Raw genomic sequence first — 25078 nt, 5'->3', positions numbered from 1 at the left:
TTAAACACTGTTTCCCATGCTTGTTCAATGAACCATAAACAATAAATGAACATGCGCCTGTGGAATGGTCGTTAAGACACTAACAGCTTACAGACGGTAGGCAATTAAGGTCACATTTATGAAAACTTAGGACACTAAAGAGGCCTTTCTACTGACTCTGAAAAACACCAAAAGAAAGATTCCCAGTGTCCCTGCTCATCTGCGTGAACGTACCTTAGGCATGCTGCAAGGAGGCATGAGGACTGCAGATGTGGCCAGGGCAATAAATTGCAATGTCCGTACTGTGAGACACTTAAGACAGTGCTACAGGGAGACAGGACGGACAGCTGATCGTCCTCGCAGTGGCAGACCATGTGTAACAACACCTGCACAGGATCGGTACATCCGAACATCACACCTGCGGGACAGGTACAGGATGGCAACAACAACTGCACGAGTTACACCAGGAACGCACAATCCCTCCATCAGTGCTCAGACTGTCCACAATAGGCTGAGAGAGGCTGGACTGAGGGCTTGTTGGCCTATTGTAAGGCAGGTCCTCACCAGACATCACAGGCAACAACGTCGCATATGGGCACAAACCCACCGTCGCTGGACCAGACAGGACTGGGGAAAAGTGCTCTTCACTGACGAGTCGCGGTTTTGTCTCACCGGGGCCTCACCGAGGCCAGTACTCTGGAGCGGGAACGATTTGGAGGTGGAGGGTCCGTCATGGTCTGGGGCGATGTGTCACATCGGACTGAGCTTGCTGTCATTGCAGGCAATCTCAACGCTGTGCGTTACAGTAACTGCGTTACAGTTTGCAGACAACACTACAGTGGTAGGTTTGATTACCAACAACGATGAGACGGCCTACAGGGAGGAGGCGAGGGCCCTCGGAGTGTGGTGTCAGGAAAATAACCTCACACTCAACGTCAACAAAACAAAGGACTTCAGGAAACAGCAGAGGGAGCACCCCCCTATCCACATCGACGAGACAGTAGTGGGGAAGTTGGAAAGTTTTAAGTTCCTCGGCGTACACATCACGGACAAACTGAAATGGTCCACCCATACAGACAGCATGGTGAAGAAGGTGCAACAGCGCCTCTTCAACCTCAGGAGGCTGAAGAAATTTGGCTTGTCACCAAAAACACTCACAAACTTTTACAGATGCACAATCGAGAGCATCCTGTCGAGCTGTATCACCGCCTAGTACGGCAACTGCTCCGCCCACAACCACAAGGCTCTCCAGAGGGTAGTGAGGTCTGCACAACGCATCACTGACGGCAAACTACCTGCCCTCCAGGACACCTACACCACCCGATGTCACAGGAAGGCCAAAAACATAATCAAGGACAACAACCACCCGAGCCACTGCCTGTTCACCCCGCTATCATCCAGAAGGCGAGGTCAGTACAGGTGCATCAAAGCTGGGACCGAGAGACTGAAAAACAGCTTCTATCTCAAGGCCATCAGACTGTTAAACAGCCATCACTAACATTGAGTGGCTGCTGCCAACATACTGACTCAAATCTCTAGCCACTTTAATAATTAAAAATGGGATGTAATAAATGTATCGCTAGTCACTTTAAACAATGCCACTTTATATAATGCTTACATACCCATCTCATATGTATATACTGTACTCTATACCATCTACTGCATCTTGCCTATGCCGTTCGGCAATCGCTCATCCATATATTTATATATACATAGTCATTCATTCCTTTACACTTGTGTGTAGAAGGTAGTTGTTGTGAAATTGTTAGATTACTTGTTAGATATTACTGCATGGTCGGAAATAGAAGAACAAGCATTTCGCTACACTCGCATTAACATCTGTTAAAACCTGTTGGGGCTAGGGGGCAGTATTTGCACGGCCGGATAAAAAATGTACCCGATTTAAATTGGTTACTACTCTTGCCCAGAAATGAGAATATGCATACAATTTGTAGATTTGGATAGAAAACACTCTAAAGCTTCTAAAACAGTTTGAATGGTGTCTGTGAGTATAACAGAACTCATATGGCAGGCCAAAACCTGAGAAGATTCCATACAGGAAGTGCCCTGTCTGACAATTTCTTGTCCTTCTGTTGCATCTCTATCGAAAATACAGCATCTCTGCTGTAACGTGACATTTTCTAAGGCTTCCATTGGCTCTCAGAAGGCGCCAGAAAGTGTAATGGGGTGTCTGCTGTCTCTGGGCGAAGAACAGCAGGAGAATTTGTGAGTGGTCAGCCTGGGGACAGTGACACTGGAGATGCGCGTTCATGAGAATTCTCCATTTTTTTCTTTCAGCCTTTGAATGAATACAACGTTGCCCGGTTGGAATATTATCGCTATTTTACGAGAAAAATAGCATAGAAATTGATTTTAAACAGCGTTTGACATGCTTCGAAGTACGATAATGGAATATTTTGAATTTTTTTGTCACGAAATGCACTCGCGCGTCACCCTTCGGATAGTGACCTGAACGCACAAACAAAACGGAGCTATTTTAATATAACTATGAATTATTTGGAACCTAAACAACATTTGTTGTTGAAGTAGAAGTCCTGCGGGTGCATTCTGACGAAGAACAGCAAAGGTAATCCAATTTTTCTAATAGTAATTCTGAGTTTAGTGAGCACCAAACTTGGTGGGTGTCAAATTAGCTAGCCTGTGATGGCCGAGCTATCTACTCAGAATATTGCAAAATGTGCTTTCGCCGAAAAGCTATTTTAAAATCTGACACCGCGATTGCATAAAGGAGTTCTGTATCTATAATTCTTAAAATAATTGTTCTGTATTTTGTAAACGCTTATCGTGAGTAAATTCACCGGAAGTTTGTGGTGGGTATGCTAGTTCTGAACATCACATGCTAATGTAAAAAGCTGGTTTTTGATATAAATATGAACTTGATTGAACAAAACATGCATGTATTGTATAACATGATGTCCTCGAAGTGTCATCTGATGAAGATCATCAAAGGTTAGTGCTGCATTTAGCTGTGGTTTTGGTTTTTGTGACATATATGCTTGCTTTGAAAATGGCTGTGTGATTATTTTTGGCAGGGTACTCTCCTGACATAATCTAGTGTTTTGCTTTCGTTGTAAAGCCTTTTTGAAATCGGACAATGTGGTTAGATTAACGAGAGTCTTGTCTTTAAAATGGTGTAAAATAGTCATATGTTTGAGAAATTGAAATTATAGCATTTTTGAGGTATTTGTATTTCGCGACACGCGATTCCACTGGCTGTTGACTAGGGTGGGACGCTTGCCATGTGTATGTGACCAATACATTTTGATTTGATTTGAAAGACATCCTCCTCCCTCATGTGGTACCCTTCCTGCAGGCTCATCCTGACATGACCCTCCAGCATGACAATACCACCAGCCATACTGCTCGTTCTGTGCATGATTTGCTGCAAGACAGGAATGTCAGTGTTCTGCCCATGGCCAGCGAAGAGCCCGGATCTCAATTCCATTGAGCACGTCTGGGACCTGTTTGATCGGAGGGTGAGGGCTAGGGCCATTCCCCCCAGAAATGTCCAGGAACTTACAGGTGCCATGGTGGAAGAGTGAGGTAACATCTCACAGCAAGAACTGGCAAATCTGGTGCAGTCCATGAGGAGGAGCTGCACTGCAGTAATTAATGCAGCTGGTGGCCACACCAGATACTGACTGTTACTTTTGATTTTGACCCCCCCTTTGTTCAGGGACACATTATTCAATTTCTGTTAGTCACATGTCTGTGGAACTTGTTCAGTATATGTCTCAGTTGTTGAGTCTTGTTATGTTCATACAAATATTTACACATGTTAAGTTTGCTGAAAATAAACGCAGTTGACAATGAGAGGACGTTTCTTTTTTTGCTGAGTTTATTTGGTTTGTATAGACTGAGTTTTTTCCACCCCACTTTAGCTAAGACAGGTACAAAACGTTCTCTACAAGCCAAAATCAAATCTTATTGGACACATGCACATATTTAGCAGATGTTATTGCAGGTGTAGCGAAATGCTTGTATCCCATGTACAATCTACTACAGTATATTGCATTGGGGGCTATGGAGGGGGCAGAGTGAAAAGCCAGCAGCAGTCTGTGTGACAAAGTCCCCCTCAAAAATGAACCATGTTTGGTTAGTAGAGACCCTACTGAGTACTTCACATCACACTTTAGCTGAGACAGATTGAAAAGTTCTCTCTACAAGCCAATATATATCCCAAGTACTGTCTCTATTGCAATGTATTTTATTGAGGGCTATGGATGGGGTGGAGAACGGGGTGCTGCTGGATATGTATGACACAGTACCCCTCCAAAACTACACACATATTTTGTTATTAGAGACCCTACTGAGTATTTTCCACCCCACTTTTGCTGAGACAGGTACAAAAGTTCTCTCTACAGCCCAATATTCTCAACATACCAGTGTTACCATAGTATTGTTAATTATTATTGGTCTTAAAAAATATATACATATTCTACAATATTTACTGATTGCCTTTACTTGTTGGCACAATACAATTGGCCACTGATTAAAAATATATATCTTCTGAATGAGTTATCCACATTGCAATGTTTTGAAATGCAGGCTTTTATTTAAACGGTTTCCTCATTACCATACTAATGTGACGTCATAATTTGTGCTGCGGGCAGAATTAAATATCAAATAAGCATATAAATGGCACAGTCATGGTAGGAACGGGTCAATAAAATAGAACAGCATCAATACCAGCTATGATCAGACTCTCCAACCGGGAGTACGGTATCCAGGTCTAGAATATCGACCTCGTCCAGAACAGTGGCAGGTCCGTTACCGACATCCTCCACATCAGCATCAAATACCGAGTTTTGTTGAAAATTGGAGAATGGTTCCTTGGACGAAGTGTATGGTCCAAGAGCACAAGGATGCGATAGTGCTGGATTTGAATAATTCTCAGAGAAAATCAGACTAGAAGCAGAACACTTCGCTGTACTCCCGTGCAGACAGGCCGATGAGGTTGGAAATATATGTGGGCCATTGTTGCAATTGTTTACTGAATTAGCTCTTGTCCTGAGCTGTTCGTTTTGTTTCTCCAATTTTCGGACCAGCTCCTGAAGCTTGATCACTTCGAGCTCCGCGTTTTGAAATGAATTGTTTCCATTAACGTCCGCCATCATTTGGGGGTTCAACACTTCCGCTTCCATTGGTTAAAATACGCATTTAGAAAGACAAAAAAAACACACTACGGTGGGTAACCGTAATGATCGGTCGAGTCGTTCTTTGTAGTAGACAATTGAGACGTGCCTCGTAGTGATGCTGTGTGCAGATCCAGACCAATGATGTATTTATGCCGCGTTCAAGATGACTGGGAACTCAGAAATCGCTGACCTCCGACTTCAGTGTGTTCAATATAACTAGGAACTCGGGAAAAACACGAGCCCTGATTGGGAAAAATCGTTTTGAATGGTCATCCGAACTTGGGCAATATCACCCCCCTCCGCCGATTCAAATAACCAACTCATCATCAAGCTTTCATTATTTGAATCAGCTGTGCTAGGGCACTACACAGCTTTCCGAACTGAAGATCACTGACGTCACGATTTGACCTCGTTTTTTCAGAGTTCCCAGTTGTCTTGAAAGCACCAAGAATCACTGGATTGTTGATTTCAAAGGGACAATAAGAGTATTTGAAAGCACCGGCCGCCATATTGGTACTCCTCAGACGAAGCAGTTCTCCATAGGAATGAACGTAATTCTATAGTATTTTAATACTATTTTTCAAGGACAAAATTTAATTTATTTAACTATTTCTTTGTTGTAGTGCAGACAGTAACATTAGTACTCTCAAAAATATATACTTTAAAAGCTGGAACCAGTAATGGTGAAACTGCCACATAGGTTTGTGATATTACAACATCAAATGAATTAATTCTAACAATGGTAATGTTTTTTCCCCTCTGAAATCATTGCACATCATTGCACGTGCGCTAGAACAATTACCCCACCAAAAACATTCTTGAAAAAAGTATACTTGCTCAGACTTTATATGGGCAAATAAAACTCATAGAATAAAAGGGAAGGTTCTATATCTTCCTAAATCTGAGGGTGATTCTAATCTTCCAGACTTGGAATTGTATCAACTCGCCACCCAGGGCTTTTACTAGCGACATATAGTTATTTAAATGCACGAAAGCATTTCGTTACACCTGCAATAACATCTGCTAAATGTGTATGCGACCAATAAAATTTGATTCGATTTTTGATTTGATATAGAGGAACAATGGGTACATACTGAAGATGTACATGCTCATCCCCAGAATCTTTGTCTATTTTCAAAAGAGTCAAGCTAAGAACATTAACAACTTAATAGTTAAGAACTCTATAACAATATGGGATAATTTTTAATAAACATATTCTACAGAACCATTATCACTCCCTAAAACACAACCCTATGGACAACCCTATGGAACAATCCTTGGATAGCTTTTCAGAATTCAAAGGTAAATTGGTCCACACAGAAAACTAAAGGCATGGTAACCGTAAATGACTTGGTAATAGGAAATACATTTATTTCCATGACAGAATTCAAAAGCAATTTTGGACTGACTAATGTAGATATTTTCAAATACATGCAACTCAAAAGTTTAATATCAAGAAATGTTGATTTTAAATATTTTGGACATCAGAGCAATTTTAAGGGAATCCTATTTGAGTCAGTAAAGGATGGGTAAGATATGCAAAACCTTGCAGAGAGCCTATCCAATTGACAATCTCTTAGAAAAAAATATAAACTATTGGAAGCAAGATTAAAAAAACTGATAATGTCACAAGGATGGAATTTTGGAACATAACTAACAAAATTACAGTTAATTAAAATGTACTCTTAATCCAATATAAACGAATGTGTGCAATTTATTACACAAGAGACAAAATTCACAAAATGTATAGCACAATGACAGTCATGTCTTAAGTGTTAAATTAACAATGACTCAATAATCCATGCCTTCTGGGAATGCTATGAAGTCCAAAAGTGATGGGCAGAGTTGACTGTCAGAAGAATTACAATGTGAATGTACTTTTAATCCATTTGTCTTCATATTTCAAGACAGGGCATATGAGAGTGGAGTGAGATACCCAATGGGTTGGATGATACTTTTCTCGTCAATCATCTTTAAAAAACATATGCTTAAAATCAACCAATCCTCTATCGTTAACACAATGGAAACAAAATGGTGCCGTTTGAGGCCATTTGGCGGAGAGTGAGGCGGGCGCTGGAAATGGGGGTATGAGCAGGTGGGTCTGGGCAGGGGTGAAGTTGTCATTTGTATGTGTAGGTTTTATATTGTAAAAAAAATGTGACATGGGATACGACGACTAATGAGGCATTTTGTCCCAGTGTGGTGATACTGATGATTTGTCGGCACAGATGGTTTGTTTACATAGCAGGTTAGGATAATTCACTTGGAAGGTTAGGATAATTAACCTGCCACATTTTAGATTAATTAACGTGGCAAGTTAGGAAAACTAACGCAGCAGGTTAGGTGAATTAACGTATCAGGTTGGGAGAATGAGGTTAAGGTTAGGAAAAGAGTTAGGCTTAGCTACAATGCTACAGTTGTCAAACAACTTTGTCCCCGACGCGACCACTAGATGGAGCTGTAGGCCTACTCCATCTTCAGGAGAAACGTAAACAACAACAGGAGAAACATAAACAAACCATCTGTGGTGACAAATCATCCATATCATAACACTGGTGGGCAGATTGTTTTTGGCACTGATCATTTGGACGAATCACGATTTTGCAGGTGTTCTAATTTTTTCGGAAGGGGGGGGTATCTGGCCTATGCTTTGGCCTGCGTTTAGTTTGCTTCAAAGTTAATTACGTTACGTGTCACTTTGTACTGAATTACAGTTTCCCTAAAACGGTGCACACCATTCTTCAACAGGCTTTGAGGTACGTTTTATCTCGTTTTGTGGGTGTGGCGAGGTATGGTCTGATCAATATGGGTGTGTGACACAGGCGGCTGGTGGCATCTTAATTTGGGAGGACGGGCTCAAAGTAATGGCTGGAATGGAATAAATGGAACGGTATCAAACGCATTGTTTCCATGTGCTTGATATCAATACTTTTTATTCACATTTAAATGATTTGTCACACACACAATGCATAGCCTACAAATACTTGAAAGAAAACACCAAACTGTTTTGTGTAACTTCTGTCCAAATTTTAATAAAGAATGATTTATATTTTTGTATTGCACACACAACCAGCCCCCCGGCCCTAATTCTTACACCGTATGGGTATCTTACAGTAGGTCTACTTTGGTAGCCTGAATGCCTGTGAGAAATATGTTAATTATGTAAAAAAATTGCTGGCTGAGACATGTTAGAAAAATATTTGTTGGCCAATATGCATTTTACTGTGGATGTTTGAGATATCGTGATTCAGAGTCAATGTACTATAGACTACTCAATTAAAAATAACAGAAAAAATAGCAACAATGCAAATTTGTTTTTTCTGTTTAAGTGCTTACAAATGTTCACATATCCCATATAGTATATTCGTGTGTGAAAACATGAATTGTCAGTGTAGTTTTTATGTAGAAGATTAACATCCACTCCCATTTAATAAACACAAGAAAGGTATGAACTCTGAAACATACTCTTTTTCAACCTCAGTACATTTCCGTATCTATATAAGGAGGATCCATGTCACCAAAACGTAATTCATAATTGTCAATCTGATAAACAGCTACATAATAAAGACGCCATCTTCATCCGCAGGAACATTGGATGTCATTTTTCTGTAAAAAAATGAAGAATATTTGTTACCTCACAGTGACCCAAATTAGGTTTGGAGATTTTTATGTCTCCATATTTAAAGAAGCCAATTGAAACCCAGTAAATCCAGACCCACCATTTTTAAAACATTGATACAGTGTACCGTAAAACATTAGTATGAGATCTAGTTCTGAGTGTGTTTCTAAATGTGTTTACCTCTGGTGACTTCGAAGCAGCGCTCACAGTGGACGGTGCGTCTGTAGACCCACATACTGTCCCCTGCCTTGAGATGGCCCAGGGGACTGCTACACACTTCACACTGAGGACGCAGAGACACACAATGTCAGATACTCTCATTAGGCGAAGAAGAAGATCATGATGCATGTGTATTGATTGTTACATCTCAAGGCAGACACAGAGTCTGGTAATCTTAATGAGGAGATGGTTGGATGTAATCCAATCAATCAATTATTGTATATAGTAGTGCAAATGTAACCTATTTATGTCACAATATTGTAGATCTGATAAGAAGAAAGAAGCCTCTGTACGCACACTCAGACACAGACATTCAAATATTAGCATATGGTGTTAATATTTCAATATTGAAATAGTGTTTACCTTGAAGCAGATAGTGTGGCAGTTGATCTTCATATCCTCCAGCACCATCTTTGGTCGTAGCTCATGGGCTTACAGCAGTAGGAGCACAAGTCTCTCTCCAACACAATCCAACAGGGACTGAGAGGGACTTATCATCATCACATGGCTGTGTGAGAAAGCATGCATGGACCTCATGTAGGGCCAGACAGAATCTGCTAGGGGAGATATTTTATCAAAACCATTAGAGGCCTTGTTATTTGTGGCTAAATAACTATGTTATATGTTCTAACTACATTATAGGACTTTTACAATTATGTTATTTAAAAATAATAACATTCAAATAAATATATTTGTTTGTACATGTGATATCTTAATCATGTGCACAGTCTTAGATGAAAACATAGATATAAATAGCACAGTTTGAGAGCATAATGATGATGACGGGATTTGTGAAAGCAACTGAGGAAAAACTAAAATGGCTATTACCACTTGAATGAAGAAGAACATTTAAAAAATCTACTCCGTCAGAGTGCTGAAAGAGCTGAATAATCATTTACTGGGGATTTTCAAATCATTTTCTATATTTTACAAATGAATGTACATTTTTTAAATAAAAAATATGTCTGTTTTCAGTGGCTTGTCAACTCCGCCCCTTAAGAGAAATGTTTTTGTCAATATTCTGAAAAAGTATTTTAATCACTGTTTTTGCTTAAAGTATTTGCTGTGCTAGAACTAAGCGATAATGTTTGCTTTATAAATGTTTTATGTTCTGAAACGAAATCAGCACTGGAGCATTATTTAGCCCTATAAAAAAAGATGTTCGTAGATTGAATTAACTATTTGAAAAATCTAATGTTAGAATTAAGCAATCAAGGTCTTTAAACATTTGTTGGACAATAAATATAAAAATTATGCCTTTTATGGTGTCTGACGGAGTTATCATCAATCCAATTAGTTGCATTTTATGATTTTTTTTAAAGAATTAATAGGCTGTTCCTTTCCATGGTGTGACAGCTGATACTTTGGTCTATCAAAATATATATTTCAAATGTTGTTAATATTAAGAAAAATATTTGTGAAATAAAGAAGAGCTTGTCCCGTCTTTCAAGAATCCCATTTTTTACTAAGGGTCTATCTAGAACCTAAAATGGTTATTTGGCTGTCCCAATAAAGGAACCCTTTGAAGAACCCTTTTTGGGTCCAGGTAGAACACTTTTGGTTCCAGGTAGTACCTTTTTGGGTGCCATGTAGAACCCTTTCCACAGAGGGTTCTACCTGGAACAAAAAAGGAATCTACCTGGAACCCGAAAGGGTCCTACTTGGAACCAGATAGGGTTATCATATGGGGACAGCCAATGAACATTTTTGGAACCCTTTTTAATTTTTCTTGTATGCGTTCCTGCAATCTCACCTTTCAGGAGTAGAATACACAGTCTTGGTGGGTTTTGACACGAGAGAATCAAACAGATCATCCTCAGCCTGGCTAAAGATGAGAATAAAATTGTTCAAGGACCATGCCCAGGACCATGCCTCAGGACTAGCTGGCCTGATGACTCCTTGCTGTCCCCAGTCCACCTGGTCGTGCTGCTGCTCCAGTTTCAACTGTTCTGCCTGCGGCTATGGAACCCTGACCTGTTCACCGGATGTGCTACTTGTCCCAGACCTGCTGTTTTCAACTCTCAAGAGACAGCAAGAGCGGTAGAGATACTCTGAATGGTCGGCTATGAAAAGCCAACTGCCATTTACTCCCGAGGTGCTGACCTGTAGCACCCTCGACAACCACTGTGATTATTATTATTTGATCCTGCTGGTCATCTATGAACATTTGAACATCTTGGCCATGTTCTGTTATAATCTCCACCCGGCACAGCCAAAAGAGGACTGGCCACCCCTCATAGCCTGGTTCCTCTCTAGGTTTCTTCCGAGGTTCAGGCCTTTCAAGGGAGTTTTTCCTAGTCACCGTGCTTCTACACCTGCATTGCTTGCTGTTTGGGGTTTTTGGCTGGGTTTCTGTACAGCACTTTGTATCATCAGCTGATGTAAGAAGGGTTTCATAAATACATTTGATTGATTGATTGAAGTACAGTTTGTTACATGTATACTTCAAAATGGATATTGATGGTGGCCTAGAGATGGTCTAGTTAATTTACTGCCGGGTAGGAGACGATTAATACTACTGTTCCTGCTGTCCTTGTAGGTAGTAGACGTGGAGTAGACAGTGGGACTGGTGACACTGGTCTACTCATAGCTGCACAAAATCACAGAATATATAATGTCATAAGTGGACATAAGAAAAATCACAACCATCTGGCTTTGGCCTCAAAAATATACTGAACAAAAATGATAAACGCAACATGTAAAGTGTTGGTCCCATGTTTCATGAGCTGAAATAAAAGACATTGGAAATGTTCCATGTGCAAATTTGTATTTATTACATCCCTGTTAGTGAGCATTTCTCCTTTGCCAAGATAATCCATCCACCTGACAGGTGTGGCATATCAAGAAGCTGATTAAACAGCATGATCATTACACAGGTGCACCTTGTGCTGGGGACAAAAAAAGGCCATCCTAAAATATGCAGTTTTGTGACACAACACAAAGCCACAGATGTCTCAAGTTTTGAGGGAGTGCACAATTGGCATGCTGACTGCAGGAATGTCCAGTAGAGCTGTTGCCAGAGAATAAAACCATGTTTTTCTCTACCATAAGCCGTCCTCAACTTTGTTTTAGTTAATTTGGCAGTACGTCCAACCGGCATCACAACCTCAGACCACGTGTAACCACGCCAGCCCATGACCTTAACATCCGGCTTCTTCACCTGCGGGATTGTCTGAGACCAGCCACCCGGAGAGCTTGTGAAACTGAGTTTTCTGCACAAGCTAGAATTTCTGCACAAGCTATCAGAAACAGTCTCAGGGAAACTCATCTGCGTGCTCGTAGTCCTCACCAGGGTCTTGACCTGACTGCAGTTCGGCATCGTGACCGACTTCAGTGGGCAAATGCTCACCTTCGATGGCCACTGGCACGCTAGAGAAGTGTGCTGTTCACAGATGGATCCCGGTTTCAACTGTACCGGGCAGATGACAGACAGTGTGCATGGTGTCGTGTTGGCGAGCGCTTTGCTGATGTCAATGCTGTGAACACAGTGCCCCATGGTGGTGGTGAGGTTATGTTATTGGCAGGCATAAGCTACGGACAACGAACACAATTGCATTTTATCGATGGCAGTTTGAACGCACTGAGATACCTGACGAGATCCTGAGGCCGATTGTCGTGCCTTTCATCTGCCGCCATCACCTCATGTTTCAGCATGATTATGCACGGCCCCTTATCGCAAGGATCTGTACAAAATTCCTGTAAGCTGAAAACATCCCAGTTATTTCATGGCCTGCATACTCACAACAAATGTCACCCATTGAGCATGTTTGGGATGCTCTGGATCAACATATACGACAGTGTGTTCCAGTTCCCACCAATATCCAACAACTTCGCACAGCCATTGAAGAGGAGTGGGACAACATTCCACAGGCCACAATCAACAGCCTGATCAGCAAAGAAGATGTGTCACACTGCATGAGGCAAATGATTGTCACACCAGATACTGACTTGTTTTCTTATCCACACCCCTACCTTTATTTTAACGCATCTGTGACCAACAGATGCATATCTGTATTCCCAGTCATGTTAAATACATAGATTAGGACCGAATGAATTTATTTACATTGACTGATTTACTTATATGATCTGTAACTCATTAAAATCATTGAAATTGTTGCATGTTGCGTTTATATTTTACTCAGTGAATGTTTAGTGATACTACAGATAGATAAAAACCCAGGCATGATGTCGTTAATAATTTCCCCACCAATATATACATTTCATCAGATGAATTCAAAGGGCATTGCTGTTAAAGTGTGGCCATACCTGTTGTCTGGCTTGCTGGAGTAGCTTCTACGGGTGTTGATTGAGGTGTACTCCTCACTGTGTGTGGAAACAGGATGGGATGATAGGTTATTTTCAAAGTCATGTGAGGATTTATGTACTGTGTAACCCGTCTCTGAAAGGTTCTCTCTCTATTGAGAAAAAAACTTAGGTCATGTTTGAGACGATTGCATTGCAGTCTGCGAAAGCAGACTTACTGATTTCCAGTACATAATCACCAATGTAGAAATTGGTAAAAATAAAGAAAAACCCTGGAATGAGTAGGTGTGTCCAAACAATTGATTCGTACTTTATTTTTGAGAAAATCAGGACTTCTGCAATAAAAAGGCCATGGACATTACATGTCCTGCTCCAAAGGGCAGGACAGAAATATGCTCTCAGGCTAGATTCCTTTGTTCATATCATAGCATGACCTGAACCAAAGTTACTCAAATGATCTATAGGCCTAAGTCTAGATGCTGTTTTTACCTAAGCCTTTATATGTTTGTGTGTTTTAACTTTTTCCTAATTTTAGGCTACAACCTTTAGCACTTGAAGTAAATAAAGTATTTTATTCTCAAAATCTTTTCTTTGTTTTTTAAGCACTACCTCCCTGCTTTAGCACATGGCCACAGGCACATGTGTTCCAAAGTTAATTCTTTAAGAGATGGGTGTGTCTAAAGCTTTAGAGGATGTGAACGATGCTAAATGGGCGTAAACAAAGAGCAGCACTGTAGCTGTTCAATCTTTATTATACAACAATAGGCAATTTAATACTGTAAATGGTTTACGTAATGGGGTAACTTGGTGATATAATGTTCAGACAATCCATTTTGGCAATTTGGTGAAAGTAGTCCTTTTATAAATATGTTTCCAAAGTATTAACGTAGAGCAAGTGTTAAAATCACATCAAAATGTTTGAATGCCTTTTTCTCCTAAATGGGATTATAAATGTATCAACTTTTAAAATAGCATTACTTTCCCATGTTTCTTCCAACTACAGTGTATAATATGCCACTTTGAAGGTCTGAGTCTGCACTTTTATCCAATGTAAAAAACACAATTTCAAATTTTGTAACATCTGACCGAAAAGAGATGGTGGGTCAAATGTTTCAATTTGGAGCCCTGGAGATGTGAATTTTTAAAGTAAAATGAGGAGAAAGGGAAACTGGAGTAGGACTTAAAATAATGTATTATTACAGAAGAACTAATCAGATGATGAAATAATAGGTTTTATGACACATAAAAATGTTGTTACAAAGTCTAGTGTGTATAGTGTGAAATGTAACCCTGCATTACGTAAAGCTTATAGAATGAATAATTGCAGAAGAGCACTGTAATCAGATGAACAAATAATAGGTTTTATGAAGTGAAATGTAAATCATTTTCTACATTGAAAACTGTCTCGTACAGTTTTCAAAGTCCACTGCTGTGTGTGCATAGAGGGAAATTCATATTTAAAAGACATTGTAACCGTTCTTTGCATAACACTCAGCCCTTCTATAGTAGTTCACTAAACTGCAGAGTATGTTGTCCATTGAAGTTGTCTCTGCCTCTTTGGATATCAGATTCAGAATGAGTAATAACAAAGTTTGTTAGTAATAACAAGGATTTGATCCAGCTTAGACCAGGAGGGTTTCCAATTCAAATGACCGGACAAGAAAAAAAAACAGCCCTAAAGTCATAGCACAGATGAAAAGGGAAATTATAATAATATATTATCATAGTCTACAAATAGGACCCAGAGTTTTACTTGACCAGGTCATAAGATCAGGAAAAACTCCAGGCCACAGAAAGGACACGTACACATCTTGCCACACCACTTTTGAACCTCTGGTGCAACCTCTGAAAATAGCCCCATAACATCAAAGATCCCCCCACAATATTTTACTGTAGGTTTTAGGTACTTTTCTGTACTTTTAGGTACTTTGGGCTCCCGAGTGGGGCAGCAGTCTAAGACACTCAGTGCTAGAGAAGTCACTACAGACCGTGGTTCGATTCCAGGCTGTATCACAACCGGCTGTGATTGAGAGTCCCATACGGCGGCGCACAATTGGCCCAAAGTCGTCCCGGTTAGGGCTTGGCCAGGGTAGGCCATCATTGTAATAAGAGTTTGTTCTTAACTGACTTACCTAGTTAAATAAAGGTTAAATTAAAATAAATAAATATGCTTCTATTGCGTGGCCAAAGAGCTCTATTTTCATGTCATCTGACCATAGCACCGCCTGGAGTTTGATAAACGGCATTGGCACTTGGATTGGAACCAGAACTATGTTCAAATGCCATGAAAATAGAGCTCTTTGGCAACGCAATACAGCTCTTAGGCAACGGTGAGGAATGGTCTAAGATCCGTCCTAAGGTGTTCTCCAATCGTGTTGAAAAACAGAAGCATATTTATTTATTTTTATTTGACATTTATTTAACTAGGCTAGAGTATTGAAAACAGTGATGCCATTTTATTTGTATTACTTGTTGAACCAAATATATTTCTCTGAGCAATTGGATTAGTATAAAATATAATTTCAAAAAACATTTTTGCATGCAATATAACTCAGTAATTATTTATGATTTATTTTATACAGTCTTTTTTGCTTACTCTTTATCAAGGGTGCCAATGATCATGGACCTGACTGTATGTTACAGTATTTTTCACATCTTGTGTTTGTCACGGTTGTTGTAAAGAGAAGCGGACCAAAGTGCAGCGTGTGTGTCGTTCCACATTTTATTTACATTGTGAAACTCTGCAATACATAAACATAAACTAAAGCACAAAACAACAAACCGTGAGACAGAGGTGAAACATACACTACTCAAAAACAATCTCCCACAAACCCAGGTGGAAAAAACCCCTACTGAAGTATGATCTCCAATTAGAGACAACGAGGACCATCTGCCTCTAATTGGAGATCATCCCAAACAAAACCCCAACATAGAAATACAAAACTAGAACCTGACAACATAGAAATAGAAAACATAGGAAAAAAACCTGTCACGCCCTGACCTACTCTACCATAGAAAATAGCATCTATCTATGGTCAGGACGTGACAATGTTATTATGTCAGTATGAGCCTTGTCAAGCCTGATCTTACGCTTTGGGGCTGGTCACTTTGACTTCTGTTGTCTCGCTCACTTTTGGCATTGAAGACGGCGTCCTATGTAAAAAGATCGTACATTACTGTTACATTGTTACTGTACAGTGAGGGAAAAAAGTATTTGATCCCCTGCTGATTTTGTACGTTTGCCCACTGACAAAGAAATGATCAGTCTATAATTTTAATGGTAGGTTTATCTGAACAGTGAGAGAGAATAACAACAAAAAAATCCAGAAAAACGCATGTCAAAAATGTTGTAAATTGATTTGCATTTTAATGAGGGAAATAAGTATTTGACCCCCTCTCAATCAGAAAGATTTCTGGCTCCCAGGTGTCTTTTACACAGGTAACGAACTGAGATTAGGAGCACACTCTTAAAGGGAACGCTCCTAATCTCAGCTTGTTACCTGTATAAAAGTCACATGTCCACAGAAGCAATCAATCAATCAGATTCCAAACTCTCCACCATGGCCAAGACCAAAGAGCTCTCCAAGGATGTCAGGGACAAGATTGTAGACCTACACAAGGCTGGAATGGGCTACAAGACCATCGTCAAGCAGCTTGGTGAGAAGGTGACAACAGTTGGTGCGATTATTCGCAAATGGAAGAAACACAAAAGAACTGTCAATCTCCCTTGGCCTGGCGCTCTATGCCAGATCTCACCTAGTGGAGTTGCAATGATCATGAGAACGGTGAGGAATCAGCCCAGAACTACACGGGAGGATCTTGTCAATGATCTCAAGGCAGCTGGGACCATAGTCACCAAGAAAACAATTGGTAACACACTATGCCATGAAGGACTGAAATCCTGCAGTGCCCGCAAGGTCCCCCTGCTCAAGAAAGCACATATACATGCCCGTCTGAAGTTTGCCAATGAACATCTGAATGATTCAGAGGACAACTGGGTGAAAGTGCTGTGGTCAGATGAGACCAAAATGGAGCTCTTTGGCATCAACTCAACTCGCCATGTTTGGAGGAGGAGGAATGCTGCCTATGACCCCAAGAACACCATCCCCACCGTCAAACATGGAGGTGGAAACATTATGCTTTGGGGTTGTTTTTCTGCTAAGGGGACAGGACAACTTCACCGCATCAAAGGGACGATGGACGGGACCAAGTACCGTCAAATCTTGGGTGAGAACCTCCTTCCCTCAGCCAGGGCATTGAAAATGGGTCATGGATGGGTATTCCAGGATGACAATGACCCAAAACACACGGCCAAGGCAACAAAGGAGTGGCTCAAGAAGAAGCACATTAAGGTCCTGGAGTGGCCTAGCCAGTCTCCAGACCTTAATCCCATAGAAAATCTGTGGAGGGAGCTGAGTGTTCGAGTTGCCAAACATCAGCCTTGAAACCTTAATGAATTGGAGAAGATCTGCAAAGAGGAGTGGGACAAAATCCCTCCTGAGATGTGTGCAAACCTGGAGGCCAACTACAAGAAACGTTTGACCTCTGTGATTGCCAACAAGGGTTTTGCCACCAAGTACTAAGTCATGTTTTGCAGAGGGGTCAAATACTTAATTCTCTCATTAAGATGCAAATAAATATATAACATTTTTGACATGCATTTTTCTGGATTGTTTTGTTGTTATTCTGTCTCTCACTGTTCAAATAAACCTACCATTAACTTGTTATGGATAGGGGGCAGTATTTGCAAAGCCGGATAAAAAACGTACCCGATTTAATCTGGTTATTACTCCTCCCCGGAAACTAGAATATGCATATAATTATTAGCTTTGGATAGGAAACACTCCAAAGTTTCTAAAACTGTTTGAATGGTGTCTGTGACTATAACAGAACTCAAATGGCAGGCCAAAACCTGAGAAGATTCTGTACAGGAAGTACCCTGTCTGACCATTTCTTGGCCTTCTTTGCCATCTCTATCCAAAACTGAGGATCTCTGCTGTAACGTGACATTTTCTAACGCTCCCATAGGCTCTCAGAAGGCGCCAGAACGTTGAATGATGACTTTGCTGTCTCTGGCTGAAAAACAGTAGCACATTTGGTAAGTGGTCGATCTGAGAACAATGAGACTGTGGCGCGCATGCACGAGACGACTCCATGTTTACATTTTCAGTCTTTGAACGAAAACAACGACTCCCGGTCGGAATATTATTGCTTTTTTACGAGAAAAATCGCATAAACATTGATTTTAAACAGCGTTTGACATGCTTCGAAGTACGGTAATGGAATATTTTGACATTTTTTGTCACGAAACGCGCCGGGCGCGTCACCCTTCTTTACCCTTCGGATAGTGTCTTGAACGCACGAACAAAACGCCGCTATTTGGATATAACTATGGATTATTTGGAACCAAACCAACATTTGATATTGAAGTAGAAGTCCTGGGAGTGCATTCTGACGAAGAACAGCAAAGGTAATCCAATTTTTCTTATAGTAAATCTGAGATTGGTGAGTACCAAACTTGGTGGGTGTTAAAATAGCTAGCCTGTGATGGCCGGGCTATCTACTCAGAATATTGTAAAATGTGCTTTCACCGAAAAGCTATTTTAAAATCGGACAGAGCGATTGCATAAAGGAGTTCTGTATCTATAATTCTTAAAATAATTGTTACGTTTTTTTGTGAACGTTTATCGTGAGTAATTTAGTAAATTCACCGGAAGTGTTCCGTGGGAATGCTAGTCACATGCTAGTCACATGCTAATGTAAAAAGCTGGTTTTTGATATAAATATGAACTTGATTGAACAAAACATGCATGTATTGTATAACATAATGTCCTAGGAGTGTCATCTGATGAAGATCATCAAAGGTTAGTGCTGCATTTAGCTGTGGTTTTGGTTTTTGTGACATTATATGCTAGCTTGAAAAATGGGTGTCTGATTATTTCTGGCTGGGTACTCTGCTGACATAATCTAATGTTTTGCTTTCGTTGTAAAGCCTTTTTGAAATCGGACAGTGTGGTTAGATTAACGAGAGTCTGTCTTTAAAATGGTGTAAAATAGTCATATGTTTGAGAAATTGAAGTAATAGCATTTCTAAGGTATTTCAATATCGCGCCACGGGATTCCACTGGCTGTTGAGTAGGTGGGACGCAAGCGTCCCACCTAGCCCAGAGAGGTTAACCTGTTAGGGCTAGGGGGCAGTATTGACACGGCTGGATAAAAACATACCCGATTTAATCTGGTTACCACTCCTACCCAGTAACTAGAATATGCATATACTTATTACATATGGATAGAAAACACCCTAAAGTTTCTAAAACTGTTTGATTGGTGTCTGTGAGTATAACAGAACTCAAATGGCAGGTCAAAACCTGAGAGATTCCTTTACAGGAAGTGGCCTGTCTGACCATTTCTTGAACTTCTTTTCCATCTCTATCTTTTACTAAGGATCTCTGCTCTAACGTGACACTTCCTACGTCGTCCATAGGCGCTCATAGCCCGGGAAAAACCTGAATGTCGTCATCCCAGCCCCAGGCTGAAACACATTATCGCCTTTCTCAAGTGGCCGATCAAGGGACTCTGGGCTTAGGCGCGTGACCTGACCGCCCCCGCCTTTGTGAATTTTTCCTCTGTTTGCCGAAAAGGAGCTACAGCTAATTCAAGCACTAACCTTTGATGATCTTCATCAGATGACAACCCTAGGACATTATGTTATACAATGCATGCATGTTTTGTTCAATCAAGTTCATATTTATATCAAAAACCAGCTTTTTACATTAGCATGTGACTTCAGAACTAGCATACCCCCGAACACTCCGGTGAATTTACTAAATTACTCACGATAAACGTTCACAAAAAACATAACAATTATTTTAAGAATTATAGATACAGAACTCCTTTATGCATCGCGGTGTCTGATTTTTAAATATGCTTTTCGGTGAAAGCACATTTTGCAATATTCGTAGTAGATAGCCCGGCCATCATGGGCTAGCTATTTTGACACCCACCAAGTGTGGTACTCACCAAACTCAGATTTACTATAAGAAAAATTGGATTACCTTTGCTGTTCTTCGTCAGAATGCACTCCCAGGACTTCTACTTCAATAACAAATGTTGGTTTGGTTCCAAATAATCCATAGTTATATCCAAATAGCGGCGTTTTGTTTGTGCGTTCAAGACACTATCCGAAGAGTAAAGAAGGGTGACGCGCCCGGTGCGTTTCGTGACAAAAAAATTCAAAATATTCCATTACCGTACTTCGAAGCATGTCAAACGCTGTTTAAAATCAATTTTTATGCCATTTTTCTTGTAAAAAAGCGATAATATTCCGACCGGGAATCTCCGTTTAGCTAAACAGAGGAAAGAAAACAAAGCTTTCGGTCGACGCGGGCACGAGCCTGAGTCTCACAGTACTGTAACCAGCCACTATCCAAACGGGCTACTTTGTTTCAGCCAGAGCCTGAAAAGCCACGAATAAGCATTTTGCCGCCTTCTGAGAGTCCATGTGAGCCGTAGAAAGTGTCACGTAAGAGCAGAGATCCCCTGTAATAGATAGAGATAATCAACAAGGCCAAGAAATGGTCAGACAGGGTACTTCCTGTACAGAATCTTCTCAGGTTTTGGCATGCCAAATGAGTTCTGTTATACTCACAGACACCATTCAAACAGTTTTAGAAACTTTGGAGTGTTTTCTATCCAAAGCTAATAATTATATGCATATTCTAGTTTCTGGGCAGGAGTACTAATCAGATTAAATCGGGTACGTTTTTTATCCGTCCGTGAAAATACTGCCCCCTAGCCATAACAGGTTAATCTAACCACACTGTCCGATTTCAAAAAAGGCTTTACAACGAAAGCAAAACATTAGATTATGTCAGCAGAGTACCCAGCCAGAAATAATCAGACACCCATTTTTCAAGCTAGCATATAATGTCACATAAACCCAAACCACAGCTAAATGTAGCACTAACCTTTGATGATCTTCATCAGATGACAACCCTAGGACATTATGTTATACAATACATGCATGTTTTGTTCAATCAAGTTCATATTTATATCAAAAACCAGCTTTTTACATTAGCATGTGACTAGAATGTGACTAGCATTCCCACCGAACACTTCCGGTGAATTTACTAAATTACTCACGATAAACGTTCACAAAAAACATAACAATTATTTTAAGAATTATAGATACAGAACTCCTTTATGCAATCGCGGTGTCCGATTTTAAAATAGCTTTTCGGTGAAAGCACATTTTGCAATATTCTGAGTAGATAGCCCGGCCACCATGGGCTAGCTATTTTGACACCCACCAAGTGTGGTACTCACCAAACTCAGATTTACTATAAGAAAAATTGGATTACCTTTGCTGTTCTTCGTCAGAATGCACTCCCAGGACTTCTACTTCAATAACAAATGTTGGTTTGGTTCCAAATAATCCATAGTTATATCCAAATAGCGGCGTTTTGTTTGTGCGTTCAAGACACTATCCGAAGAGTAAAGAAGGGTGACGCGCCCGGTGCGTTTCGTGACAAAAAAATTCAAAATATTCCATTACCGTACTTCGAAGCATGTCAAACGCTGTTTAAAATCAATTTTTATGCGATTTTTCTCGTAAAAAAGCGATAATATTCCGACCGGGAAACCCTGTTTTCGTTCAAAGACGAAAAAATAAAAACATGGTGTCGGCTCGTGCACGCGCCCCAGTCTCATTGTTCTCAGATCGACCACTATCCAAATGCGCTACTGTTTTTCAGCCATGCCTAAAAGTCACCATTCACCGTTCTGGCGCCTTCTGAGAGCCTATGGGAGCGTTAGAAAATGTCATGTTATGCCAGAGATCCCCTGTTTTGGATAGAGATGATCAAGAAGGCCAAGAAATCGTCAGAGAGAGCGCTTCCTGTTTGGAATCTTCTCAGGTTTTGGCCTGCCAAATGAGTTCTGTTATACTCACAGACACCATTCAAACTGTTTTAGAAACTTTAGGGTGTTTTCTATCCAAATCAAACAATTATATGCATATTCTAGTTACTGGGCAGGAGTAGTAACCAGATTAAATCGGGTACATTTTCTTCCGGCTGTGCAAGTCAATCACACTTCTGTGAAATCAAACTGTCCACTTAGGAAGCAACACTGATTGACAATAAATTTCACATGCTGTTTTGCAAATGGAATAGACAACAGGTGGAAATTATAGGCAATTAGCAAGACACCCCCAATAAAGGAGTGGTTCTGCAGGTGGGGACCACAGACCACTTCTCAGTTCCTATGCTTCCTGGCTGATGTTTTGGTCACTTTTGAATGCTGGCGGTGCTTTCACTCTAGTGGTAGCATGAGACGGAGTCTACAACCCACACAAGTGGCTCAGGTAGTGCAGCTCATCCAGGATGGCACATCAATGCGAGCTGTGGCAAGAAGGTTTGCTGTGTCTGTCAGCGTAGTGTCCAGAGCATGGAGGCGCTACCAGGAGACAGGCCAGTACATCAGGAGACGTGGAGGAGGCCGTAGGAGGGCAACAACCCAGCAGCAGGACCGCTACCTCCGCCTTTGTGCAAGGAGGAGCAGGAGAAGCACTGCCAGAGCACTGCAAAATGACCTCCAGCAGGCCACAAATGTGCATGTGTCTGCTCAAATGGTCAGAAACAGACTCCCTGAGGGTGGTATGAGGGCCCGACGTCCACAGGTGGGGGTTGTGCTTACAGCCCAACACCGTGCAGGACGTTTGGCATTTGCCAGAGAACCTTAAGATTGGCAAATTCGCCATTGGCGCCCTGTGCTCTTCACAGATGAAAGCAGGTTCACACTGAGCACATGTGACAGATGTGACAGAGTCTGGAGACGCCGTGGAGAACGTTCTGCTGCCTGCAACATCCTCCAGCATGACCGGTTTGGCGGTGGGTCAGTCATGGTGTGGGGTGGCATTTCTTTGGGGGGCCGCACAGCCCTCCATGTGCTCGCCAGAGGTAGCCTGACTGCCATTAGGTACCGAGATGAGATCCTCAGACCCATTGTGAGACCATATGCTGGTGCGGTTGGCCCTGGGTTCCTCCTAATGCAAGACAATGCTAGACCTCATGTGGCTGGAGTGTGTCAGCAGTTCCTGCAAAAGGAAGGCATTGATGCTATGAACTGGCCCGCCCGTTCCCCAGACCTGAATCCAATTGAGCACATCTGGGACATCATGTCTCGCTCCATCCACCAACGCCACATTGCACCACAGACTGTCCAGGAGTTGGCGGATGCTTTAGTCCAGGTCGGGGAGGAGATCCCTCAGGAGACCATCCCCCACCTCATCAGGAGCATGCCCAGGCGTTGTAGGGAGGTCATACAGGCAAATGGAGGCCACACACACTACTGAGCCTCATTTTGACTTGTTTTAAGGACATTACATCAAAGTTGGATCAGCCTGTAGTGTGGTTTTCCACTTTAATTTTGAGTGTGACTCCAAATCCAGACCTCCATGGGTTGATAAATTGGATTTCCATTGATTATTTTTGTGTGATTTTGTTGTCAGCACATTCAACTATGTAAAGAAAAAAGTATTTAATAAGATTATTTCTTTCATTCAGATCTAGGATGTGTTGTTTAAGTGTTCCCTTTATTTTTTTGAGCAGTATATTTAAACAGGCACCTCTATTGGAGACCACTACATGGTGCCGCTCTTTTTCAACTGCTCTGAGCCGTCGCCTAGATGGCTGCCATAAAAACCTTCAATGTGTAAAAAGAAAGGCCTTTTATTAGAGGACATACGCAGCATCATAATCACGTTTGTGGATAAACCCCTAGCAATCCAATTCAACCTTTCAGGGGCCAAACCCACAGATCCCATGCAAACTCTCCCATGCACCTGGGACAATAGATCCCGACGACATGGAACCCTCCAAGGATCCCCACCAAACAGTCGGATGATCTCCGGGAACCATGGTTTTTTGCGCCAACGGGGAGCTACCAGAATCAACAACAAATCCTCCTGAAGGACCCTCTCCATGTTGGGCTGAATCAGGTCCAAAGGAGGAAATGCATAGAGCAGGGTCCGAGGTCACTAATACGTCAAAGCATCCGTTCCCAACAGAGTGCCCAGATCCCTCATTGAGAAGAACAGACGACAATGCATGTTTTCTTGCGATGCTTAAAGATCTATGTCGGCCATGCCGAACCGGTCCTGTATCTGGGCAACCACCGAGGGGTGCAGTCTCCACTCTGTAGAGATAGGACCCCCTGGAAAGTGGATTTGCACCCACATTGAGAGATCTGGGAAGATACGTTGCCCTAAGCTTCAGGAAATGTGCACTGCTCCATACGAGCAGATAACGGGCCAGGTTTAGGAGAGAGACCGGTTTAGGAGAGAGACCGGTTTCCCGGTGGCAGTACGCCACCGCCGTCCTGCTATCGGACCTTACGAACACATGATGTCCTTCTAACATCGGTAGAAAACACCTCAGCGGTAGCAAAACAGTCATTAGCTCTCGATAATTGATATGCAGTGTCGTTTGCGTTGTTGACCAAAACCATTTTTCCAAGTAGCCCACACACAGCGCTCCCCATTCCAGTAAGGATACGTCTGTCGTGATCACCCTGCGGGACAATACCCAGCCCATGAGAACCCCCTGCAACAGCAGTCGCTGGTCCCTCCAGAGGCACCACAGCAATCATAGAGAAACCGTACCAGATAGAGTCAGAATGCGACCCTCTGTTGGGACAAAAACACATGATTCAGAACAGAGTCCAGAATGAGACCCAGAAACTGAACGCGCTGAGCCGGAGTCAAACTAACTTTTCTTGCGACTCACTATGAAGCCCAGAGACTGAATATGGGAAACCAGTGTGGCAGTGTGGAGCTCCA

The 25078-nt window shown here is 41.5% G+C and overlaps 1 protein-coding gene across 1 annotated transcript in view; it reads right to left on the bottom strand.

Moving 5' to 3' along the window:
- The window catches only part of LOC106586053 (SLAIN motif-containing protein 1), a 37781-nt gene extending 32258 nt beyond the window's left edge, over window positions 1-5523 (bottom strand). The window contains exon 1 of the mRNA XM_014172872.2: window positions 4690-5523. Coding sequence (XP_014028347.2) covers window positions 4690-5144 — 455 coding nt within the window. The 5' untranslated portion in view covers window positions 5145-5523. The remainder of the gene's footprint in view (window positions 1-4689) is intronic.
- Between the last annotated feature and the right edge of the window lie 19555 nt (window positions 5524-25078).

Source organism: Salmo salar, chromosome ssa25, assembly GCF_905237065.1.
Source record: "Salmo salar chromosome ssa25, Ssal_v3.1, whole genome shotgun sequence".
Lineage (NCBI taxonomy): Eukaryota > Metazoa > Chordata > Actinopteri > Salmoniformes > Salmonidae > Salmo > Salmo salar.
Note: the sequence above shows the minus strand (reverse complement) of the source record. Positions and strands in the feature narration are given on the sequence as shown.